The sequence below is a fragment of the Pieris napi genome, chromosome 12 (genome assembly GCF_905475465.1).
Source record: "Pieris napi chromosome 12, ilPieNapi1.2, whole genome shotgun sequence".
Lineage (NCBI taxonomy): Eukaryota > Metazoa > Arthropoda > Insecta > Lepidoptera > Pieridae > Pieris > Pieris napi.
In genome coordinates, this window is record NC_062245.1 from 406,008 (window position 1) to 430,633 (window position 24,626).

At 34.7% G+C, this 24,626-nt stretch overlaps 3 protein-coding genes across 7 annotated transcripts in view; 2 read left to right on the top strand and 1 right to left on the bottom strand.

Moving 5' to 3' along the window:
• The first annotated feature begins 101 nt into the window (after positions 1-101).
• On the top strand, positions 102-8,027 carry LOC125054591 (AMP deaminase 2-like). Of its 5 annotated transcripts, XM_047656582.1 has the most exons (15): positions 102-461; positions 530-725; positions 806-910; positions 1,022-1,117; positions 1,273-1,459; positions 2,725-2,850; positions 3,391-3,589; positions 3,941-4,072; positions 4,140-4,303; positions 4,873-4,996; positions 5,386-5,552; positions 6,069-6,189; positions 6,412-6,585; positions 6,847-6,957; positions 7,691-8,027. In XM_047656582.1, exons 1-15 carry the CDS (start codon positions 222-224, stop codon positions 7,841-7,843), a joined length of 2,295 nt encoding a protein of 764 aa, XP_047512538.1. In that variant the 5' UTR covers positions 102-221; the 3' UTR covers positions 7,844-8,027. The 5 variants fall into 5 exon arrangements, 4 of the variants coding, with proteins under 4 accessions (XP_047512538.1, XP_047512540.1, XP_047512539.1 ...); XM_047656584.1 differs by lacking the exon at positions 6,412-6,585; XM_047656583.1 differs by lacking the exon at positions 1,022-1,117.
• Positions 8,028-8,939: 912 nt separating this feature from the next.
• Positions 8,940-17,473, bottom strand: LOC125054739 (ribosome-releasing factor 2, mitochondrial). Its single transcript, XM_047656783.1, has 13 exons — positions 17,238-17,473; positions 17,037-17,165; positions 16,595-16,732; positions 15,313-15,501; positions 14,637-15,148; positions 14,089-14,178; positions 12,735-12,921; positions 12,288-12,443; positions 11,352-11,574; positions 10,741-10,858; positions 10,068-10,163; positions 9,761-9,907; positions 8,940-9,200 (listed from the first exon to the last, which is right to left on the bottom strand). Exons 1-13 carry the CDS (start codon positions 17,377-17,379, stop codon positions 9,039-9,041), a joined length of 2,289 nt encoding a protein of 762 aa, XP_047512739.1. The 5' UTR covers positions 17,380-17,473; the 3' UTR covers positions 8,940-9,038.
• Positions 17,474-17,776: 303 nt separating this feature from the next.
• Positions 17,777-24,626, top strand: part of LOC125054414 (5'-3' exoribonuclease 2 homolog) — a 29,607-nt gene continuing 22,757 nt past the window's right edge. Inside the window, exons 1-11 of the mRNA XM_047656295.1 lie at positions 17,777-17,975; positions 18,431-18,670; positions 19,135-19,364; positions 19,590-19,696; positions 20,095-20,253; positions 21,984-22,111; positions 22,339-22,518; positions 22,694-22,885; positions 23,152-23,238; positions 23,574-23,737; positions 24,081-24,249. Of these exons, the coding sequence (XP_047512251.1) occupies positions 17,901-17,975; positions 18,431-18,670; positions 19,135-19,364; positions 19,590-19,696; positions 20,095-20,253; positions 21,984-22,111; positions 22,339-22,518; positions 22,694-22,885; positions 23,152-23,238; positions 23,574-23,737; positions 24,081-24,249 (1,731 nt within the window). The 5' untranslated portion in view covers positions 17,777-17,900. The remainder of the gene's footprint in view (positions 17,976-18,430; positions 18,671-19,134; positions 19,365-19,589; positions 19,697-20,094; positions 20,254-21,983; positions 22,112-22,338; positions 22,519-22,693; positions 22,886-23,151; positions 23,239-23,573; positions 23,738-24,080; positions 24,250-24,626) is intronic.

Here is a 24,626-nt window from a genome sequence, read left to right on the forward strand (position 1 = left end):
TACCTCCAAAATTAAGTCTATTGGGCAATCTGACGTCTCAAATCATCCGTATAATTTATAACAATATGGGATTCATATAATAATAAATAAAAGCGAAAAATGATCTGGAAATAAGGACAAAATGTTTGGAACCAATCAAGACTACAAACACTTGAAGGCGTCACAGTCGTAAGTAAAAAAATGTTCTAAATAATGTTTTTGTAAGATTTTTTATTATTTATATGTATTCCTATACCTATATTACACTACCTATATCCATTTTACGAAGACACTTATCCAGTTGCTCCAAGTTGCAGTGGATTTATAATAATAGTTGTCGAAATTTGCCGCCTTTTAATAGCAATGCGCATCACAACAATATGGCGTCTGCCCGGCTTCTAGTCCGCGGGCCCGGAGACGGGCGCGGGAGGAATATGGTGCCTTATCAACGTGTATCTGTCTGCGGAATACATGTAACTGGGGTATGCAACTGAATTGAATATGCTAAATATTGAAATACAAGAAGTTTTCATTGGGAGTTTTTGTCAAGGTACCGTTCGACGAGTTGGTGCGTTCGGCGGAGATGCTAGTTGATGCTTTAAACCTTCGCCGCTGCTACATGGACGTATCCCATCAGTCATTTCCGTCGGGTCTAGCGTATTACCTTGACCATCATGAGGCACCACCCCGGGGTCCTAACAAACAAGGGTCGGTCGATTACGGTGGCGCTGTTGTCAAGTTTGATAGTATGTAAAAGATATTTACAAGTACACCTGTAGACGTTAAATTTTGTGGTATTTCAATGTTTACTTAAATTGTATTCAAGATGCAACAGCGGACCAGTACTACAAACTATCAACGTGTTCATCGGAAGAGTTGTGCAATGCGATTCCTTTAAGAATAACCAGCCCGTCGCACTCTGATCACCGTAGTAGGTTAATCATTATATTTTTAATCTGTATTTTAGAACGAGGACAAACTTGTGTACAATAGCGTCATGTGATGAAAAAAATTACATTACATTATTATTATATTATTACAGTATATATGAGCGGTACACTAATGACGCTAAAGGCTGGGTCTAATCGAGAATCTTACGATAGCCAAGAAGGCCTGGAAGGAACTATTAGAACTTCAGGTTTAATAAATCGTCTTCTTGCTCTAATAAAATTGCTTCTGTATTCTTATAGTAGTACAAGTAGATAGTTCTATAACTTTCATCTCTTCTCTTCTCTTTTTCTCTAAAGACTATAACTCAGTGACCACGACTCGTAAAGTATGTAATAACGACAGATCCATGGACTTGCTTTATTCCGGCCGACTGCAAATACCAGTACCGTTGGGAGAAAGGCGTGGTCCAAATTTATCAGTCCGAAGGTGACATGAATGTCCATAATCCCTTGCCCTATCGGAACATCAGCTTCGTGAAGTACGTGGAGGATTTGTGTCGGCTCTCAGATATGATCGCCGATGGACCTCTGTACGTATATTTATAATTCTAATTATACTCAGTCGCCCATTGGTATATAGAAATTAGTATATTAGCCACACACCTCACCTCAACAGCACACTGCATAGATTAAGGACCTATCTGGTCGCCAAGCTCCAAAAAAGTACATTGTTTCATTCCATTTTTCTTCATTATTTCTTGAAGTAGGGCGAATGGAAAAAATATATGGTGGAGTTGAGTAGTTTATGTATCCATTTTGCAAGATCGATACACGATTTAAATAACTTCGCTCGATAGAAAAAAAATCCAAACATAGCCAATTTTTGACACTTTGAATTCATTTTATGACGAAAGTGTGTATAGAACATGATTTTGAAATTTACACGATATATTTTATCGCAAGCCAAGTAATCTATTAAAGAAAATTTTTTTTATAAAATTACATTAATTTAATGTGTTACATAACTAATTGTTATTACGGGCCGGCGCGCCTCAGTGCTCCAGCTCTCCACTGCGCCTCGAAGTCCACTCCGAGACACTGACACAGCAATTCGTGCTGGGATAGGGCCTTAACAGACTTGTGAAATGTCCTTGTTGAGTCAAAAAGTCGGCTTTATGTCAGTTCTTAAAAAGACTTAACTATTTCTTATAATTCCGATACTAAAAGGAATAGTTAGTATTTTTGTAAATATTTTAATCTTTATTGTTTAATGTTTTTTTTTCTATGTGTATGTATAGTTTTGTATGTTATGTAAATGTTAATTTTAACCCCATGGGAGTTATCTGTAATGGTAGCTTATTTTGTTAATCAAATAAATTAAAACCTTTGGGTTCAATAGTTAAAAAAAACATACCCTACACATCCTTTCCTAGTAATGAATTTGAGTTTTCTAGTATCTATTTGAACAAAAAATTCACACCGAAAAATAAGAATTTTTCGAATTTTTGGTGGTAATTTTAATAAGCAATAATCTTGGTGTTATCATAAAAATAGCAGATATATAGCATCTTTCTATAGGTAGATGATGTATTCTAAAATAGCTTCATTAGTTTCTAGATTAATTCATCATGGAACATTAAGATCTATAACATAAGAATAGTAAGTAATTTAAGTCTAACCTAATTTACTAAAAAAATATTTAACATGAAAAAGAGTCCAATAACACTTATTACAGTCTCTAAGGTCACTCTGTTCTCGTGATCCAATTTAAATTTATTAGAAATAAGAATGTTTTACAGGTTTAGTTTAATGGTTGCCAATGCTAGTATCGATTCATGCGATACAATAATTTCAGTAAATCCTTCTGCTACCGCCGACTGAGCTACCTGTCCTCCAAATTCAAGATGCACGTCCTTCTCAATGAACTTCATGAGCTTGCTCTGCAGAAAGCGGTCCCTCATCGGGACTTTTACAATATTAGGTATCCCTTTCCTTGATGGCACCATTCGTTTTATCGTAGTTATACAGAATCAGCCTCTCTTATATAAAAGCCATTGATTTTATAGTTCACACTTGCTTACTTAGTTTTTCGATTATAGACTTTCTCAAAGTAAAAATCGTCGACCATGTTTTGGTATTTCGACAATATACGTCTATTTTAGGGTTTGGTTTTATGAACACTAGGAGCAGATGCGTGGCAATGTGGCACCAGCGTGCGACTGCAGAGGTTGCAGATTCGAACCCTCGCTCGGTGTAGAACATTGTGGGGAAACCGGCATGCCTTAGTACCCATATAGTCGAAGTTGTGTTTCGGGTTCAGAAGGTTGATTTACTACTTGCCCATTTGAAAATAAATGACTACGATACAGATATTTAAACGACCTAAAATATTGAAGCCCTTTTTTTTATATTAAAACAGATACACAAACTTATATTTAAACATACTTAGGTTATTAACCGCATTAAAACGCGTGATGTTGGAGGCACTTCTTGAGCATTAATGCTAAATATACTCTTTTAGAAAAGTGGATACACATATACACGCAGCATCCAGTATGAACCAGAAGCACCTTCTCCGCTTCATCAAGCGCACCATGCGTACCTGTGCCGATGAAGTGGTGGCTGTCCAACGAGGAGTGCCCAAGACCCTCAAATCTGTGTTCGAAGAAATGAATCTGGATGCTTATGATTTGAATATTGATCTACTTGATGTCCACGCAGTATGGAGTTTGAAATATTTCCTAAATGTTCTTAAGTGTAGCTCTCGAACAAATTTCAGGAACGCCGTGTTATTAATAGGCATAAATAATAATAGTGTGAAAATGATGAAAACATACGAATCAGGCGCAGCGCCAACCAGATCTTTGCAACTTCCTGGCAATCCAGTAGTAGCGCCCGCGATAGCAGTACAAAAATCCCGAGGGAACTCTTTGTATCGAAAGACTAAATTCATAAAGAGCAATTAAGTAGGAAAAAAAATAGTAGATAGAAATAAACGATATGACAACGTAAGCCTGAGATGATATTAGGGACCGTCTTTTATTTAATATGACGTAGTTTTCCTTTAATAGGATAGAAATACATTTCATCGCTTCGACAAATTCAATGCGAAATACAATCCGGTAGGCGAAAGCAGATTGAGGGAGGTATTTCTCAAAACGGACAACTACATGAATGGAACCTATTTCGCTAGGATTATTAAGGTATTCAAAATTTTGATGTTTTCAAACGTTCCTTTATATAATAATAAAATAAAACTATATGCTCCAGGAAGTGATAACCGACCTAGAAGAGAATAAATACACGTATTCTGAGCCGCGGATTTCAATCTACTGCAAGAGCAAGTCGGAATGGAGCAAGTTGGCTTCCTGGGCTCTGCGTAACGACGTTCATTCCGCGCACGTGAGATGGCTGGTGCAGGTGCCGCGGCTCTAGTGAGTTTCAAATGGATTAAAACCAAATATTTAAAATAAATAAAAATAATAATAAAGCCCGTTTAATTTCCAATCATGACAAAAAAGATAATATACAGCTTAGATTTTTTACATTTTATACATTATTTTATTTATCTTGTATATTATATATCCTATATCTTAGCTACCTTCAGTACCGTCGATGCCAGAACCCCTTCACGGGTTAAGGCCTCCTACAGCTTTTTGCAAGTGACTATTTATGGCTTTCTTTCTCCATTCGCTTCCTGCTACCGCTTCTATTTCTTCTATCTAATTTTCTTGAGATGGTATGTGTTATGTGGTATGATATTACTGCATCATATTTAATCAGAATTGTAGGGTCCAAAGTGCGAATATTTTCTGAAAAGTTTTGTTTACATTTCTCGGTGTTTGCTCATAATTGTTCCTTTTCTGTATTACAGAACATGGTAGGTACAGTTACACTAGATTAAAAATTGCTTTGTCTCGTTCAGAAACCCTCCTAAATGAATGTGAAATGTATAAATTTGACAAAATGCCGGTTTGATTTATGTAATTAATATTGTTTGTAGCGATATCTACCGAATCAACAAATTACTCAACAACTTCCAGGAGTTTCTCAACAATTTGTTTGACCCTCTGTTTCAAGTCTCCATCGACCCACATTCCAATGAAGAATTGCACAAATTCCTCACGGTAACATAATTTTCTTGGTATTATTACGTATTTGTCTTTTGAAGCTTATTATTATCATTGCTTTCATAAAAAAAGTATTTGAAGAAAAGCATCAGCCTCATAGAAAGAATTTTCAAGATTTTTTATCTAAGAGAACTAACTGTTATGACAAACGCTATAGTTAAGGTTACATCAAAAAAGTTTTTATTGTATGGTAGTTAAGTATCCTTAAATGTTAAATTTTCCGCGCTTTTTCTTGACAATAACAAACACAACAAAACAAGAATTAGCGAAATCGGTCCAGCCGTTCACGCGTGAAGCCGTAACCAAGGGAAACAGGGATTCCTTTTATATATAAGATACAATATATTGCAAGCGTTTAGAATGACACAGTGTATCTTAATTTCCAGCATGTTATTGGATTCGATAGTGTTGACGATGAATCAAAGCCAGAAAATCCAATTCTTAGTGAAAATATGCGCAGCCCAGACGAATGGGTCGATGAGGAAAATCCACCTTACGCCTACTACCTCTACTACATGTACGCTAATATGGTGACTTTAAATCAGCTCAGGAAGTAAGTAATTCGCTTTTTATTTACTAATAATGTTTAACTAAGCTGTGATTTCAGTCGTAGCACGATATATAGCCTAAAGCTTTTCTCGGTAAATAGACTTTAAAATCATAAAGATTTCTTTGTGAATATTGATGTCTGTGATTGTTTTGTTAATATCTATTGTCAATAGTTTCCGTACGCTATCATAATTTTATACAGAACCTTAACTAAGGATCAATTTATATTTTAAAAATATTCTATTCTAATACAGATACGAACTCATACTCATTCGAATACTCATACACATACTTAATGTCTTCTACGACTTGTGTTTGATTAGTTGTAACACTAAGACTACTTTTTCTTTAATATCTCACCCGTTAAAAAAATGTTTTAAACATGCACCATGTACCTACCACGGAATAATTGTAATCTAGTTAACCACAGCAAAGGGGCTCTCAAGCGATAGATGAATTTTATCATCACCATATTTCTATAATAGTTTTTATTATTTAAAAAAATCACCTTTGTATACAGAGAGCGAGGCATGAACACTTTCGTCCTCCGCCCTCACTGCGGCGAGGCAGGCCCTCCCTCGCATCTCAGCGCCGCGTTTCTTCTTTCTGAGAATATTTCACACGGTCTCATACTGAGAAAGGTACTAAAGATTAATTCGGCAACTTTTTGAATTGGTCATGTATGGATTTACATTATTTTATAATTTATCCAGATTTGTCTCAATATTTCTATACATAACAATAAAAATTTATAAAACGATATCTTTATGTATTTAAGTACGATTGAATATCGATTGACTTCGCTTTATAGTTGATATTTTGAAACAGCCAACGGACTAGCAGACAGTATGTAATATTTGCAGGTACCAGTCCTGCAATATGCCTACTATTTGGCGCAGATCTATATAGCGATGTCTCCTCTCAGTAACAATTCCCTCTTTCTCCGATACCACCGTAACCCATTGCCCGAATACTTCGAGAGAGGACTCAATGTTACGCTGAGCACGGATGATCCCCTGCAGTTTCATTATACTAAGGTGTTTGTTAAATACTCTTTTTATTTTAGAAATGTACGTAGCCAAACAAATTAGTATTGTTATTAGATATTATTTCGTGTTTTTTTTACTCTCAAACTGATTACAATTTCCTATCTAATAATTTTTTTCTATTTTTAAATTGGAGAAAATCAAAGACAATTTTTGACAATTCTTCGATAATTTTACGTAAAAAAGTAACTTTTGGACCTTAAATCGATTATACGGTGGTAATAACTAATAAGGTAAGAGTCGTGTTTGCAGGAAGCCCTGATGGAGGAGTACAGTGTAGCAGCGCAAGCCTGGAAGTTGAGCACCTGTGACATGTGTGAGCTCGCCAGGAACTCGGTCATCATGTCTGGGTTCCCACATGAGGTTAGGATTTACTTTATGGAGACGCAATGCTAATTAGTTAAAATATATAATTTAAAATCAACAGTGAGTTAAGTTCGGTGGCGGTTGTTGTATGTTCAAATAAATGTTAAATGAAACACTTTGTTTGAAGCTGGCTTTAATTGTTTAAAGCTCACTTATAACAACTATTAGGGGTAGTGGGGTTGCAACGCTAACTAAAAATCAACTTGGCTTATTTAAGGGTTCTTAAATATAAGTGACACTTCTATATAAGTTTATTCGATCTTTTTGGACTTTCTCGGAAACGGGAATCTTATATTACAAATTATGAGTCTGGGGAAAAACTAATATACATGCATTTTGGCTTCATGTGTGCGATAATGGCTAAGATTTGGTTGTGCTTCTAATTATTAACTAACATATATATTTAACTTAGCTAATGTTAGATTAAGTTACAAAATTTATATTATTATTTAAATTTCATTAATTTCGTGGCTACAAATTTTAGTTAGCATAGTTTATTCTGTTTTGTAAATAAATATGGAACAATAACCAGTGGTTCCATGGTGTCAAATAGTGTACTTAGAATTTTTAGATATAACCTAGACCTGCCACACTTTGTAATTAAATTATAAGTTTTATTTAATTAAAATACTTTATAGAACTTTTTTTTATACCTCCGGCGGCAAGCAACATGGCATTTATTAGATAGAGAGTGAGAAGATAACAATTTCATTAATTCATTATTTTTTAGATGAAGCAACATTGGCTGGGCGCCCAGTACCAACGGGATGGTCCCGAGGGCAACGACATAACGCGCACCAATATACCGGATCTACGCCTCGCTTATAGACACGAGACACTTATTGATGAACTTGATAATCTGTTTAAAGTGCATATGACGTGACATTACCTCATAGAGAATGAAAATTCATACGAGTCTGGTACATTTTCAAATAATAAAACATTGTAATAAAAAAATAGTTATGTTGTATTGAAAGCAATCAATGTACTTGTGATAAATTTGATTAAAACAATAAATAAATGCTCACTTATAAAAGCGTTACACACCTCTAAGATAATACAGTTTTATCGGGATTTTTACTGGTTGTTTTTATTTTCCCTATGCTCTCAAACATTTATGAAAATGTGTTTATAGTTATCTATAATGCGATTTTCGTCTCCCATATAAAGCGGTTTTTCACCCCTATAACGCGGAGATTTCTCAAGTTATAATTATGTAGTGTGAAATTTATAATGATTTTTCAAGTTCATAATTAGTTTGCGTACCTTTGCACCTGGTTAAATTGTTTTGTTATAAAATTAAATAACTTTACTTTTCCTAGTTCTTAAATTATTAAACAAACGGTTTCACTACAATGCGATTTCCGAGACCCGGTCTGAGTATACCGCGTTATATGGGGGATTACTGTTCACGTGAGAAAACTACATGAGACCTTCAGAAGACGCAGCCTTAACCAGATCCATGCATTTTCCTCACAATCGAGTAGCCCGTAGCAGTAGTATTTTTACCACCTCACTATTTACCTGTGATGAGAAGATAATCTCTTATCTCAAAATAATATATGAACCAGTGAACATTATTATTATCATCAAGCTCATGGTTCTAGAATGATGGTTATCTACAAGGGTGGCGAGGTGTTCGCATTCGTAATTTCCTAAGAAACTTACTCAGAAGTCAATTGCCTTTACTCGCTAAGGAATGAAGGGCTAGAAGATACTGGAATTGGTCTTTTATCAATGTATTGTAAATGCAAGGACCCATTTAAATATCGATTGAAATGAAGCTCTAATTTATAGCTGATGAAGAAATTCGTAAATTGAAAGATAAAGGACGAATATCAATTAATTCATGAGTTTTACCACGCCAGAGGCTTTCTTTTTCCTGTCCTGCTTCAAATCATTTTTACGATTTTTCTATGATACAGTCGTATAAATGTTAAAGTTATGGGAAGAAGTACAAGGGAAATAAAACCACTACGTCGTAATGTTTTTTATTTATCTTAAGAATAGCCTATTCTAATGTAATCCTAAATAAACATAAATAACGATTAAAAAAGTAACAATTATTGAGAATAATTTTAAAAGCCAGTGATGGAAGTGATTGCCTTTTCCTCGTCGTACTGCGACATCTGTCGGTTGGAGTGGAACTCCATAGTGAATGTGGCGAGACCTGAGCTCAGAGATCGAAGAGTTGAGGAGTAGCCCACCAGCTCGGACAGTGGCGCTAAGCAGTCGATGACCTGAGAATATAATAAAACTTACACTGATTTCGAATTCATAAACCTCAGAGTTGATAAATAAAGTAAAGTAATAAAAAAGTTAAACTTTTATAAGAAAAATTAAGGGTTGTATTTATTTTTGTATGCTGTATCACAAAAAAATAAAAACAAACAAAAATTGAAAAAAAAAAGACAATTGGGGTGGAAACCACTTATTTCTTAGGGTTTTGAAATATAGTTAGTAGCCGATTCTCAGACTTACTGAATATATGGGAACGAACACTGTGACACGAGAATTTTATATCTTTATATATATAATTCTTCTGTGAGTGTGTATGTCACTGAACTTCTCTCAAACGACTGGACCGATTTTGATGAAATTTTTTGTGTGTGTTCAAGGGGATCTGGGAATGGTTTAGATTCACAAATAAGCCCGCCAGATGGCGCTGCAGTCGGTACTTTCATACTTTGCTTTACTAATTGCTTGAAATATCATGCAGGACAACGTCTGTCGGGTCCACTAGTATACTTATAGAGATTTACGTTTTACACTTTAAATACAAGAATAATATTAAACCAACCTTATTTCCATGTCTGATGTGTATGTGGTTAATATCGGCTCGTCGTCTGGTCAAATCCGCCATCACTCGAGCTGAATGGCTCTCGGGAACCACAATCTGGATGGACATCACTGGCTCCAGGAGCATGCTGCCGCTCAACTCAAATATCTACATACAAATTGATTTTTAGATTTATCAATATTGATTTGGTTAGAATTTAATTATTTTTAAATAAAGGCTAGAAGAAGCAAATTTAGATTAAACTATAATTTAAAAAAATTACAATGTTTAGTTTCTTCCTTGAAGATGGAAAATTTCCTGTTTTTACCTTTCGTAAGCACTGTACAGCGGCGGCCGAAACGGCAGTATCGGCTGTTCCACGGCCTACTTCCAGCCAATGAAGGGTCGCTTGGACATCTACTAGCTGCAAAACATATCATATATAAAAGGGATTATCCCTAACTATGTTAAGTTGGGTTCAAGTATGGGAGCGTTCAAGTATTACGTAACGTATTTTGGGGGGGGGGGGGGGGGGGGGTCCTTTTATAAAACGTTACGATGCGGGGCGGGGATTGAATTACGCGTTATTGTTAATATTATTTTTGACTTTCCAGTACTTTACACCACATAATGGTGGTAACTTTTAGGTATAAAGAGTCACTAGGTGGTCACCAAAAGTTTTTACTATACTCGGGTACAGAAAAACGTTACGGCGCGTTCCATTGGGGTCAAAAATCTCCAAAAATTGCGTGACGTAATTCTTGAACGCCAAATCGCGAATTTTTTTTCGTTTGAAACATAATACATTTCATATATTCTATCTCTATCATATACAGACACATAAATGAGCCTGTTTTGAGCCTACCTGAAGATAGGGAGATATGAATTTGAAAGCATTGTCAGAGTTAAAAATTTAATTTTTTTTATACTACTAAAGACAAACAATTTTGGAGTTATTTTCTGGATATGGAAATCCTCTATATGAGAAACAGCATAGTTACCGGGCAGCCAAGTTTGGGGCCATGCAACACAGCCGAGTGTACCCCTCGAAGTATTGCTTGTTCGTACCGCGGGTGGATGTGGGATAGATTCGCTGCACTTTCCGCTGTTTTATCAAACCTAAAAATATTATATATATTCATTTAAGGATTTTAATAAGACTTCCACATGCCACTCTAGGCATTTCCTTTTGGACTTTCTTAGAAGATACAACCCCCATAGTTTGAAAAAGGAGCATGCTCCTCTCTCAAAGGCTGACAACGCTCCCACTAACACTGGTGACCACGGGCTGCGGCAGCTGCCATTTATGGCTGCCATATAAAAAATAATCAAGTTGGCTAAATTTTAGAATATTAACTGGCAGCACTCAACAATATTTTTTATAAGAGCAAAGAGAATCCAAAAGAAGATCCGTGTAAACATGTTCCTATTAAAAATATGATGACCTATTAATTCGCAAATGTAAGTGATATTGTCTTTCTAAATCCAGTGGTAACCAAAACAATCCTGAAACAAAACATCTGTCAAGGAATCAAAATTAGAAAATAGATTCCTTACGAACCGAATTTTCTAGAAGCACGCAAGAAGAAGCTCAGCTCTTCATAATACTAACCTCAACATTTTCTCCTGTGAGACACCCTTAACAGTCTTAGCAGAAAGGGTAATCTTGACTTGCTGTCTGGCGCTGCCAATCTTTCGGTCCACGTTGACCGTGAACTTGGAAGAGCCGATTAAAGCCTCCTTATAGGCGATTTGAGGCGGGCCCAATTCCACATCGATTTTGTACTCGCGAATTATTCTTTCCTTTATTATTTCCAGGTGCAATTCGCCCATACCTGAAATAAAAGGATTTCTAAGGGATAATTAATGACAGAAGGAAACCTTGCAATGCTTTTACAGATTAGATAAGCATGTGATTATCAGCCCTAAGGTCATGCCTAATCAGGGTTACGCTTAATCTATTTCAAAACAGACGCAGAAGTGTGTTTGTCCTGCCCTTAAAATACAAAATAAAGTAAATTAGTGGCCCCTTTTTCGTCCCCTTTGGTCTCGGCCTCAGATTTCTATACCTGTATGAACATTTGTCAGTCTAATAGGCAAGTAGATGATCAGCCTTCTGTGCCTGACTCACGCCGTCGACTTTTTGGGTCTCAGGCGAGCCGGTTTCCTCACGATGTTTTCCTTCATTGTTTAAGCGAATGTTAAATGCGCACATAGACAAAAAGTCCATTGGTGCATAGGGGATCGAACCTCCGACCTCAGGGATGAGTCGCACGCTGAACCAACAGCACAACGAGTACTTTCCTAATCCTTCATAAACAAGTACATTTGATTTCTAGAGTATTTTTCATTTACATTTACCACAAGCAATATCATTCCTTGAAATCACACAATCAGCAAGACTCCAAGTTCTTGTTGTATATACAAAACTTGTATATATACACTATTCAGTCACAAAAATTACAATTTTATGGGAAAATATGTTGGACCAACTATTCTCTATAAAATATTCCATCAAGAAATGAAAGACAAGCTCAATATGACTCACCGGCCAAGACCATTTGACCTGTCTCCTCATCGCTGGTGATACGGAGACTGGGGTCTTCCCTCTGCAACTCTTCTAAAGCCGTCTCCAAAGAACTTTGGTACGCCGCACTCGGCGGTTCTATTGAGCAGAGGAAAACCGGTTCTGGGATTGTTGTTCCTAGCGAAAAAAAGATATTGTATAGTTTGTTAAAAATAATTTAATAAAATAAGCAGATATCAAATCCCACTCAAACGAAAAGGGTAAATTTGTGGTTCTCATATCTCAAAAAATACCTACTCTATAGATTTTAATAAAACTTAGACTATTCCTAAAGTATTATATAAACGGATAATATCGATATGATCTTTGTTTCCAGAAATTTGTAATTACATACATTTACGAAATGCAGCACACGCACATGGAAGTCTAGATTAAAAAAAAACAAAATAGACTCCGATTTATTCTCACCAATTCCTAGCAACACGTCAGCTATATCATCAGTCGAAGGATCTTCTATGGCCTGTAGTCGTTGCCTAGCACTGGGCACCAACAATTGATCGGTCTGTTTAGGGTCGTTCAGTACTTCTCGAAGTCTAGACTTTGCCCGACTCGCCGCTGCGTTCGACGATGTTACGAGATCGCCTGTCATGGTTGCCTGAAATTAACCGTTGGTGTCATTCACATATTCTTGTTTGATTCCCAATCCAGGCGGTGCATATAATAACAGAAGAACTGAATGGTTTACGAGGGAGTTCTTGCATAAACATATTTTTCAAATAATCTAATATATAAAATTTCTCGTGTCACATTGGTCGTTCCCATACTCCTCCGAAACGGCTCAACCGATTCTTATAAAATTTTTTATGCATATTCAGTAAGTCTGAGAATCGGCTAATATCTATCTTTCAAACCCCTTAGTGATAAGGGGTGTCCACCCCAATATTTTTTTTATTTTGATTATTATGTGACATCTACGATCAAGACTATTTTTTATTGCAGTAAATAGTTATTTTTATTGAAGTAAAAAAATGTTTCCTAGAAATAATATACATGGCTAAACGACGTTTGCCGGGTCAGCTAATAATATATAATATATTTTGCACTTATAATACCACAAGAGCTTATTTTAATTATGCGGGATTATTTTTCCGACCCAAATGTCGGCCAATAGAATTGCACCATGAGACGAAATGTACAGTTAACAAATAAGAATTTCATAATGAATAAAACAACTACTTAATACTTTTCTTGAAGCAACGACCAGAGAAAATTTTCACAAAAAATTATCAGTATAATACCATGTAGGTTGTACCACGTGACGTCGAATGGTGCAATTCTATTGGCCGATATTTGGGTCGGAAAAATAATCAATAGAAACTGGCAAGAAAATCTAACCTAAATCTTTAAAGTAAGTTCAGCGCCACGTACTTGTAGTCAATCAGTCAAGTAGAAAATATCTCTTGTCTAATTCTGAAGTATTATTGAACACCAAATTATTTATTTATTAAGAAATTTACAATCAAATAGGTCCTACTCTTTATCTGGCCTTTAATTTTATTTTGCAAAATATACATGAGTATTTCATCTTAATTATTTATGGATAAACAATAAACGCAAAAGAGGAAGACAATAATTAAGAAGGTGGATAGACCAGACCACATTAAGGAAACAGCAGGTGGTACATTCAGAAAAGTCGGAATTTGTGGGACATCTTTGCCAAAAAAGGGCACAGGTGTCTAAAAAGAACGAGATGATAGAAATATAAATGTGTTTTAAAGTATCTGAAATAAAGACTGTTATTATAATAATTTATGAATAATACCTTAAGACCACTAACGACAGCAATATTTCCCGCTGTAACTCTTTCCACTGGCCGATATTCATCTGCCAGAGCCACATACAGTGCTCCTGCCTAAAAAGTATTAGGGTTGTTTCAGATATAGCTTCGTAATTTCTTGTCGTCTTGTCTTCGTAAGTCATCAGAGCAGTGATGGCCCAGAGACTTCAGCGTTCGATTCTCATACCTGAGGTCGTAAGTTCGAACCCCGGCACCAATGGAGTTACATTCTATGTGCGCATTCAACATTAGCTCGATCGGTGAAGGAAAATATCGTGAGGAAACCGGCATGTCTTAGACCCAAAAAGTCGACGTCGTGTGTCAAGCAAAGTGGGCTGATCACCTACTTGCCTATTAGATTAGAGAAATCTGAGGTGCAGACCTAAAAAGGTTGTAGCGCCACTGATTGATATATTTTATTTAAGTCATATGGCCAATACAATGGCTTAAGATATATAATTTTTAAATAAATAAAAGATTGGAATGTTTGATCGCGCTTAATATTCAATAGATATTGCTCCCAAAAACTGTACCTGTTCGCTACTATCTCTGGCAATATTATAAATCTTTTGGGCTTTTGTGAACTCCCCTCCGTAAAGCCTCAGAAATGTCAAAACCCCTCTTTGATCATCATGTTGAACTTTGAAAGCCCGCGCACATAAATCGGCCCCAAAATATTTCTGTAATCTACTGCCCTCTATCGGATTCGGTAAATAAGATATAACTCCATCCATTAGGGTCTGTACACCTATATTTTTATAGGAACTGCCGCATAAGACTGGAAACGCAGACATGTTCAAGGTGCATCTTCTTATAGCATTCACAATGTCTTTTGTGTCTATATTGTCCAATGATTCTTGTTGTAAAATTATATCTGCCAACTCGTCATCTATAGAAGAGAGTCTGTCTATGATTTGTCTATGGTCAGTCATGGCTCTTTCCCATTGCTTGCCGTCAGTGGCTTCAGATAATTTTCGTTTATTTAAATTTTGGCCGCGACCTGAACTCCATACGACCTCTTCTAACGTCACTAAGTCAATGAGACCTGTTAAAAAAAATTTATGAATAGCCTAGAATAATTCAGCACAATTACTTTCATTTTTTAAACTACATATTATTATGGTTAGATAAAAGTTAGTAATTATATAAATTGTGGAAAATAATGTTTACAGCTTATCTGTATGATTTGAACCAGCAAAATAAACATACCAACAAGTCTTCCCTCATGCATAACTGGAGCATGTAATAGGAGTGGCAGAGCTCTAAGTTTATCACGTATGGACTGTTCACAGATAGACACATCAGCATCTGCTCTATCCATTTTGTTTAGATACAGAATCCGGGGCACCTGGTAACCATTTGCTTGACGCCATACTGTTAATGTTTGTGCTTCCACTCCTTAAAATCAAATAAAAGGTATTAAATAATATATAATAATAGTTAATATACTTACCTTTCCCTAGCAATATATGTATGAAAATATTATGTATGTATACAAAAATAGTGATAAGTTTACTAGAATAGAACATACGCACAATGCTAATACACGGAACAAACGCAGGCTGCTCCCCGTACTAGACTATCTAAAGTTAGTAATTCTTTTTTGGGGAAAGGGATACTCTTCTTTAATAAAATCCCAGAGGCTCTTTTATCTCTGCCTTTCAATAAATTTAAGAAATGTATTAAAGAAAAGCTGTGTAAAAAGGCTTACTATAAAGTCAACGATTATCTAGTTGATAAAAGGGCCTGGGACTAGTGCTAGACAGGCTACCTTTAATTAATTTGCGATATTTGTTTTAAAATAAGTGTTGTTTGATGATTTGCTATTTTAAAAGAGTACCGAGAGTTTTTTACGCCGGCTTTTTCTCTCGGCCTACACCCTCTGTCTTCTTTGCCGATGAGTAGGGATGCCTACAAATTCAAATTTAATGACGTGGAATAAGTGATACATGTATCTTATGTTCCTTAATAAACATATTTATTTATTTATTTATATAAAAAAACTTATTTTTGTTCTGACACAACAATTATTGTAGTTTATAATTTAACCAACTAAGTAAAGTTGTATATTTTAATACAGAGAGAATGTAATAGGGAACCCCATGTTTTGTAAATGCCAATGATTGAGCTTACTTGGAAATCACATTTTCTACATCAGTGTAAATTTGGAATAAAATTAATAATTTCACGGCATACACAAATTCAAGTCCCGCCAGCCACAACAAGTACCAACACAAGAGAGGCACATGGCCATAAGAAGAAACCAAAATTAACACCACCACATTGATTAAATGAGGTTGACAATTCTTGAAAGTAAAGTCAATTTGATCGTTGACAAACACAGAATTGCAGTGCAGATGTGGATATAATAAAACGTTAACTATCAAGGTATCAGTTTAACGTCTCCTATAAAAATTTAAACTAACTTAGGGAAAACAAACACAAATTCTGTTTTGGTGTTAGTAATGTCAGTAAATGTTTGAAGTCTTACCAGCAGAAGCATCCAAGACAACAACGGCACCATCTAAAACAGCTAAGCTCTGCTCCACCTCCATTGTAAAATCAATGTGTCCTGGTGTGTCTATTAGGTTAAGCTGATAACCATTCCAGGGAAATGAAACAGCCGCCGCTGTAAGTAGACAAGTCACAGTTGTTAATATACTTATAATTATTACATGATTTTCCTGGCAATAGAAGTTTGTCAGTTTGTAGCTACTGTAAAAAACCAATCTAATTCATACCTAGGACTCAGTTAGCACTGACTCTTTTTACTTATAAACTAAAGGCTTAAATATACATATGTTAAATATAATTTTCCTTCAGGTAGATTTGAACCTGAAAAAATAAGTGTTTCAGCAGAAATAAGACTTCTAAAAGGTAGTGTAAATTCCAGATATGAGCAACTATGGCTAGATTATTTATAAAATACGTACAAGTTATAGTTATGCCCCGCTGCCTCTCTTGTTCCATGTAATCTGTTACAGTATTTCCATGGTGCACTTCTCCCATTGTTCTAATAGTACCAGAGTAAAATAGCATACGTTCCGTTGTTGTCGTTTTACCTGTATACGGAAGAAACTTAAATTTAAATACAATCATAAATATCATTTGTAAAGCAACTTGAAAGTTCTAACCTGCATCAATATGAGCTAGAATGCCGATATTTCTTATTTTTTCCATATTGTTTTGCTCTCCTCCCAAGGAGCTGCAGTACGTGCGCATGCTGCCATATTTGATTAGTTTTCTGTAATAGTTTAATATAGAATACGTTTTCATTTTTCTATAGAAAATGAATTGCCGATAATCAATTTGATAATCCAAATTCCAAAATAAAGAACAGCTGATTCAAAGAGTATACTGATACAGGACTTGATATTGATAACAGATTACAATTAATTTGTAAAGAATTTACTTCATAGATTTCGTTGTGATTCAATGAAACAAAACATAGTAATAATCCTATACCACTATTTGATATTTTTATACTGAAGTAAGAATACTAATTAAAAGAGAATTTTAGTTTTTCTACGCTACGAAATTGTAGTAGAACTAGACCCATCGACTCATTATCCCATACCCATTTACGAGACTAACTTGTGATTGATTATACTTTACCTAATCTGTGGATTATACTCTTAAACCATAGAGTATATGATATATATTATGATATTTTATATTACTATTTAAGTTACTAACCATGGCATCTGCGTCGATTTGTTTGTGTTGAATACGTGACAATTCAATTCAAGATTATTTACCAGAATTTCAAATTATTCTAGTGAAACAAAGTGTAAAGAATGGGAGTTCCAGCTTTCTTTCGATGGCTTAGCCGCAAATATCCTAGTGTTATTGTCGAATGTATTGAACAGAGGGTAAGGAATATAACCTATAAACATATTATAACTTATTAGCTTAAATTGTGTTGATGCGAATGATGCGATCTTTTATCTGAATTATGCTGCTCTAATATTAAAGGACCTTAAACATGTAAAGTTTAAACCTTAAGGTTTAAAATATTGTAAGAAATGATGTCTTATATAGATTCGTCTATCAAGCTAATGCTAACATTAACTAAAAGTGCTAAATATTTAATTCATAAAATACTACTCTTGTTTTATGACTATCGAATTAATTTTTGTGTTTGAATAATTGTTTACTAACTGTAAATGAGCTTAATAATTAAGATGTAAATATGCTGATTTTAGAACAATTTTACTGCATAAAATACTTAATGTTAGCTGTGTGTGTTCATTGAAACATTAGTAAATCTGAGTAAATTACGCAGATGAAGCTTGTTTCAGATATTTATCTAATCTTTTATTTTTAGCCAGTCGATGTAGATGGCCAGTTAGTGTATGTGGACTCATCACTTCCAAACCCAAATGGTTTGGAGTTTGACAATCTTTACTTGGATATGAATGGTATTATTCATCCTTGTACCCATCCTGAAGATAAGCCTCCACCTAAAGATGAAGATGAGATGATGGTAGCAATTTTTGAATGTATTGACCGCCTTTTTCGTATTGTACGACCTAGGAAGGTTTTGTACATGGCTATTGATGGTGTTGTAAGTTGTACTCATATTTTTTATATCATCATTAATTCATAAATTCTTGATGATTTGAATTAAAAATCATTGTTGTTGTTTGTCTCATGGTCACACCTTGTATAATTGGGCATTATTGTATCTATATGGTTAATAGTTTATTTTCATATTTTTTTTGTATATTCATTTTATATTTTTATAAATTGTAAATTATAGTATAGTCCTGCACATTAATGTTCCCTTTATTAGAAAATATCATACAACATCTTTTCACAGATAATAAGGAATAACTAAATTGGACTATAATTTTTATTTAAATGTTAATTGTAGATGTTGCCTGGGGCCAAGGTAAATTGTTAACAGTTGATGTAATTAATATCCCAGTGGTTTAAAGGTCAGACAAACATTAACACATTAAAAATATATCACATTGTTGATGTATTCTTAGTAAAATTATATTAATATGATTATATTTTATATTTAAGGCACCAAGGGCTAAAATGAACCAGCAAAGATCCCGTCGGTTCAGAGCTTCAAAGGAAACTCAAGAAAAAATTGAAGAAGTAGCTCGCATTCGCTCAGAGCTGGAAGTTAAGGGTGCATATCTACCTCCTGAAAGGCCCAAAGAGGCCCATTTTGACTCAAATTGTATCACACCAGGGACCCCATTCATGGACAGACTCAGCAAATGCTTACATTATTATATTCATGACAGGTAGGGTTTTATTAATAATGATTCAATTAGTTAATAAATTAAGAACTAAGCAATGCCAGCTAGTGCTGCATATCAAATGTGGGTAGACCTATAAATATAATTTAAGAGTTTTGACATAGTCAAAAGTCTGATGGGGCACTTTGCTAATAAAATAAATATATGGTAAGCACATGTTTTTAAATTATTATCTATGTATATGATAACACAGGTCTTAATTTAAAACAGGTTAAACAGTGACCCAGGATGGAAAGGCATCAAAGTTATTTTATCTGATGCTAATGTGCCAGGGGAAGGGGAACACAAAATTATGGACTACATTCGTAGACAGAGAGGTATAACATTAAGCTATAATATAAAGATCTAGTTTCTATAACATTCATTACATTATTTTTGATAAGTTACATTCTTAAGTAGTTTTTTTTATTTATACTTTAACTGTACACTACAATAATTATTAACTATTAGTTTCGGACGTCGTGGCAGAATACGAAATTCCACCCGTATCACTTCCACTGAAGAATTTCCGAACCAATTCGACTTAGGGTCCTTCAAGAAAATAGCGTACCAATTCTTAAAAGGCCGGCAACGCACTCGCGAGCCCTCTTGCATTTACTGTGTCCATGGGCGGCAGTATCACTTAACATCTCCTGCCGTTTGCCCCCAGTTCTATAAAAAAAAATTATGCTGTATCAATGTTATGCTTAGACATTTTCTAATAATATTTTCACAGCTCAACCAGACCACGATCCAAACACACAACATGTGTTATGTGGGGCTGACGCTGACCTTATTATGTTGGGGCTGGCAACACATGAACCTAATTTTACCATCATAAGGGAAGAGTTTAAACCCAATAAACCTAGGCCTTGTGATGTATGTGGACAACTTGGTGAGTACTATTAAATATGTTTAAATTTATGTTTCATTATGACCAGTTAAATTTACGAAACTTTAATATTTCTTAATTCATTATTTAATTTTTTAGGTTACAGATCTGTGTCCGATTTTTATGGTCTTTTTTCACTTAGTTTATAGTTTATGGTCTTTTTCAATTAAATTTTTTGTTATTACATTGTTAGACCAGTGCCGATAATTTTTGAAACCTAAAAAAATTACAGTAGGATGAAACCCATTAGAAAAGCTGGGGAATATGATCAAAATGAAAGGAAAAATAAATTACGGTCGATCTGAGGTCGGGAAGGGGCAGGGGGGGAGTTTTAAGGGTAAAAAACGGTTTATCTCGATTTCCGGCAAAACTACAAGTCCTATCGAAGAAAGTAAAATGGCAAAGTTGGAGGTAATAAAAAGATCTAAAACTTTTGTATTCACACATTTTTCACATAACCTCAAAATTTATGTGTAAATTTCAAAAAACCAAGTTTTTGGTTTTTTATTTTTATCTTTAACAAAAATTATTTTTTTTTAACGAAATTTGGTGAAAACTTACCTTTCTATGTCCCAAATACACTGTAATTTATTTGATTAAAAATATTTATTTGTTCACCTTATTTTGAATTAATATCGAAAAAACACCCTAATTTTCAATCGAAAATTCTGACGTCAAAATTTCAGCTTTTTTCAAAAAGTTGGTGTGCTTTCAGTTCGTTGAAATCTCTTCTTTCCTATGGTAAAAAAATATATATATATTACCATAGTAAATCTTCTCAGACAACGCAAAAAATCGTATACAGTAACGCCCAGACCTGTCATCCCCTTCCTTACTTCTCTATGAAATACGAAAATTTTAGCTCATCTAAAGGCTAAATTTTTTTTTAAGTCACTCAGGTATATATAAATTATCTTAAAATAGTAATAAATTGGCATCTGATTATAATTTAAAGAAGATTCATAGAGAAGTAGGGAAGGGGATGACAGGTCTGGGCGTTACTGCATACGATTTTTTGCGTTTTCTGAGAAGATTTACTATGGTAATATATATATATTTTTTTACCATAAGAAAGTAGAGATTTCAACGAACTGAAAGCACACCAACTTTTTGAAAAATGCTGAAATTTTGACGTCAGAATTTTCGATTGAAAATTAGGGTGTTTTTTCGATATTAATTCAAAATAAGGTGAACAAATAAATATTTTTAATCAAATAAATTACAGTGTATTTGGGACATAGAAAGGTAAGTTTTCACCAAATTTCGTTAAAAAAAAATAATTTTTGTTAAAGATAAAAATAAAAAACCAAAAACTTGGTTTTTTGAAATTTTCACATAAATTTTGAGGTTATGTGAAAAATGTGTGAATACAAAAGTTTTAGATCTTTTTATTACCTCCAACTTTGCCATTTAACTTTCTTGGATAGGACTTGTACTTTTGCCGGAAATCGAGATAAACCGTTTTTTACCCTTAAAACTCCCCCCCTACCCCTTCCCGACCTCAGATCGACCGTAATTTATTTTTCCTTTCATTTTGATCATATTCCCCTGCTTTTCTAATGGGTTTCATCCTACTGTAATTTTTTTCACTTTTTATTTATTTTAAAGGCTATCTGCACTGGTCTATGTCTGCATTTTATGAATTTAAGACATATCTGTTGTAGTTGTGTGTAGTGTTGGTTTTAAAAAAGGGTTTTGAGAAATGTTCTCATTGATACCAATAATATTTCCAGGCCACGAAATGAAAGAATGCACTGGCAGTAGTCCCGATGCTGCGTTAGTAAGGTCCGATCCAGCATTTGGAAATCAAGACAGCTTTATATTTGTGAGGCTGAATGTTCTTAGAGAATATTTAGAAAAGGTAAATTAAAAAAAATTCTAAGCCTCTATGATGTTATTAGTAAAAACTCTTGTTACATCAAAAGCCTCTATATTCCTATTATCTGTATTACAAGTCATTGACTGATGGCCATAGTCAATAGAGGTTAGAGGAGACACAGAGCATATCTAGCATTCATTCTATAGATTTTTTTTTTCTAAATGTTTATTTTTCAGGAAATTCTTATTTAGCTAAAATTTATTTTGCAGGAATTACAAATGCCAAACTTACCTTTTCCATATGACTTTGAGCGAGCTTTAGATGACTGGGTGTTTATGTGTTTCTTCGTGGGAAACGACTTTTTACCTCATTTACCCAGCCTTGAGATAAGAGAGGGGGCGGTAGATCGACTTGTCAACTTGTATAAGAAGTGCGTTTACAAAACTAAGGTAGGGTAGTTGAAATGAGGGTAGTTTGTGGAATAGATATATTTATTTACAGATTTTTGTAAACTAAGGAAATGTAAATATTTTTATATATCAACGTTTTAAAATATGCTATGCGCCATATTTATTGGTCAATAGAACTATATTTTGTTTTACTTTGACGTCGTTTACTTTGTAGGGCTGGATAACAGATTCGGGAGATGTGAACCTCGACAGAGTTCAAGTTATAATGGACGAGTTGGGACGTGTCGAAGACGAGATCTTCAAACGCCGGCATCAAAATGAAGTTAGCTTCAAAGCCCGGGAAAAAGCTAAAAAACAGCAGAAAATTAACTTTCAACTGCTTGAGGACACGCAATTTGCGCCTAGGGTATGTAGAAATCTGGTTTTATGATCAAACATATTCATAAAGGAAATTTGAAAAAGTGTTGTGCTTAATACAGGCTAAATAATAATATTCTTAGTAAAAGAGTAATAATAAGATTAGAAAATAAATAATAATCATCTAGTCTGTTATTAAATTCGAAATTAAAGTGTATTGCTTAATTTAATACTCGTATTGAATTGCATTGCACGAAACATAAAACCTGCAAAGGATGTTCTTTAGTTTCAGGATTAATCCTTTATAATTTACAGGCTCTTGGAGGTGGACCCAAAACGGTACAAAATGCCCGACAAGAAGCCGCTGAGATTCGTCGAGCGGGAATGCAAGCTGTTGCCAATGTGAGTGGACCAACAAATTCACTATTACACATACTTTTATATGTGTATCACATATAGAAGATATTGAATTAATACAGGATATTACTTCTATTAGCATTTCTATAATCATATTAAAGTTTTCAATTCATGAATACGATCTGATATAGATATTTTGATTTGCGTTAAAATATTAGCGATATTTTTGTTACTTTATGCTGCCCGTGGTTACATTAAAGAACATAAAATATTTATAGAAAAATAAAATCGTTCCTTGGCTCGATCGATCGTTGTTTGCGAGTTTAATCTTTACAAAAGTGGACAGTTGGACAGTAGAACTTTATAAGCCGTTTTTATAGAGAGAAGAAGAAGAGTCAGGCCGGTCGCGCAAGCGCAGCGCCACCCAGGCCGGTCTCGATGATGACGATGACAAACACGACGAAGTTCGGCTCTGGGAAGAAGGCTTCAAGGAGAGATATTATGAGAGCAAGTTTGAAGTGGACAAGAGTAACTTGGAGTTTAGGTATGAAAATTATTATATGAAAGTAATTTTACTCTATTTATTAAGTAGAATTTATTCTAAAGGATAATACACTCCAACACAGAAAAGTGCTCTCCTTGACTAAATTCGAATACACACATACACAAAAATTCTCCTCGGAACTCCGACCATTTAGAAAATCGCTTATAAAACTAAGAAAGCCTGAGTGAGCAAAATGTACAGCCTTGACTCGTACTAATTAATTAGTAATATAATTTTTTTAATTAATAAGTAAATATTTAATCTAAAAACCAGTTGTTTTGCTCAAGTTTTCTCTATGTTATAGATTGTGTCAATAATTTTAAAGGTGATATGCTATATTCAGGTACCGGGTAGCACTACAATACGTGCGCGGCCTCTGCTGGGTGCTTCGCTACTACTACCAGGGCTGTGCTTCGTGGAAGTGGTACTTCCCGTACCATTACGCCCCGTTCGCTTCGGACTTTGTCAATATTAGCGGACTTAGCACCAAATTCGAAAAGGGCACGAAGCCGGTGAGTTTCAATATTAATATTTATTACATTGTTAAAAAATTAATATCTTTCTTGTAACGTATCAAGTGCATGTCAGTGGCGTCAGCGTGCGACTATCATTCCTGAGGTAACATTTAACATTCGCTCGAACGGTGGAAGAAAACATCGTGAGGAAACCGGCTAGCCTTAGACCCAAAAAGTCGACGGTGTGCGTCAGGCACAGGAGGCTGATCACCTACTTGTCTATTAGATTAACAAATGATCATGAAACAGATACAGAAATCTGAGGCCCAAATCTAAAAAGGTTGTAACGCTACTGATTTATTTTTTAAATAAATCGCATAATCAAACCATCTTTAAAGTACTTTTTAAGTAACTGAATTATTAAACTAGATCTT

Coding starts and splice junctions, on each gene's coding strand:
- LOC125054739 (XM_047656783.1), bottom strand. CDS start 17,379: ATGAAAACGTATTCTATATTAAACTATTACAGAAAACTAATCAAATAT. Junction 17,166..17,237: donor TCTAGCTCATATTGATGCAG/GTTAGAACTTTC, acceptor TTCCGTATACAG/GTAAAACGACAACAACGGAA. Junction 12,444..12,734: donor TGACGTGTTGCTAGGAATTG/GTGAGAATAAAT, acceptor TTTTTTCGCTAG/GAACAACAATCCCAGAACCG.
- LOC125054591 (XM_047656582.1), top strand. CDS start 222: ATGTATTCCTATACCTATATTACACTACCTATATCCATTTTACGAAGA. Junction 911..1,021: donor GTCGCACTCTGATCACCGTA/GTAGGTTAATCA, acceptor ATATTATTACAG/TATATATGAGCGGTACACTA. Junction 3,590..3,940: donor ATCTACTTGATGTCCACGCA/GTATGGAGTTTG, acceptor TTCCTTTAATAG/GATAGAAATACATTTCATCG.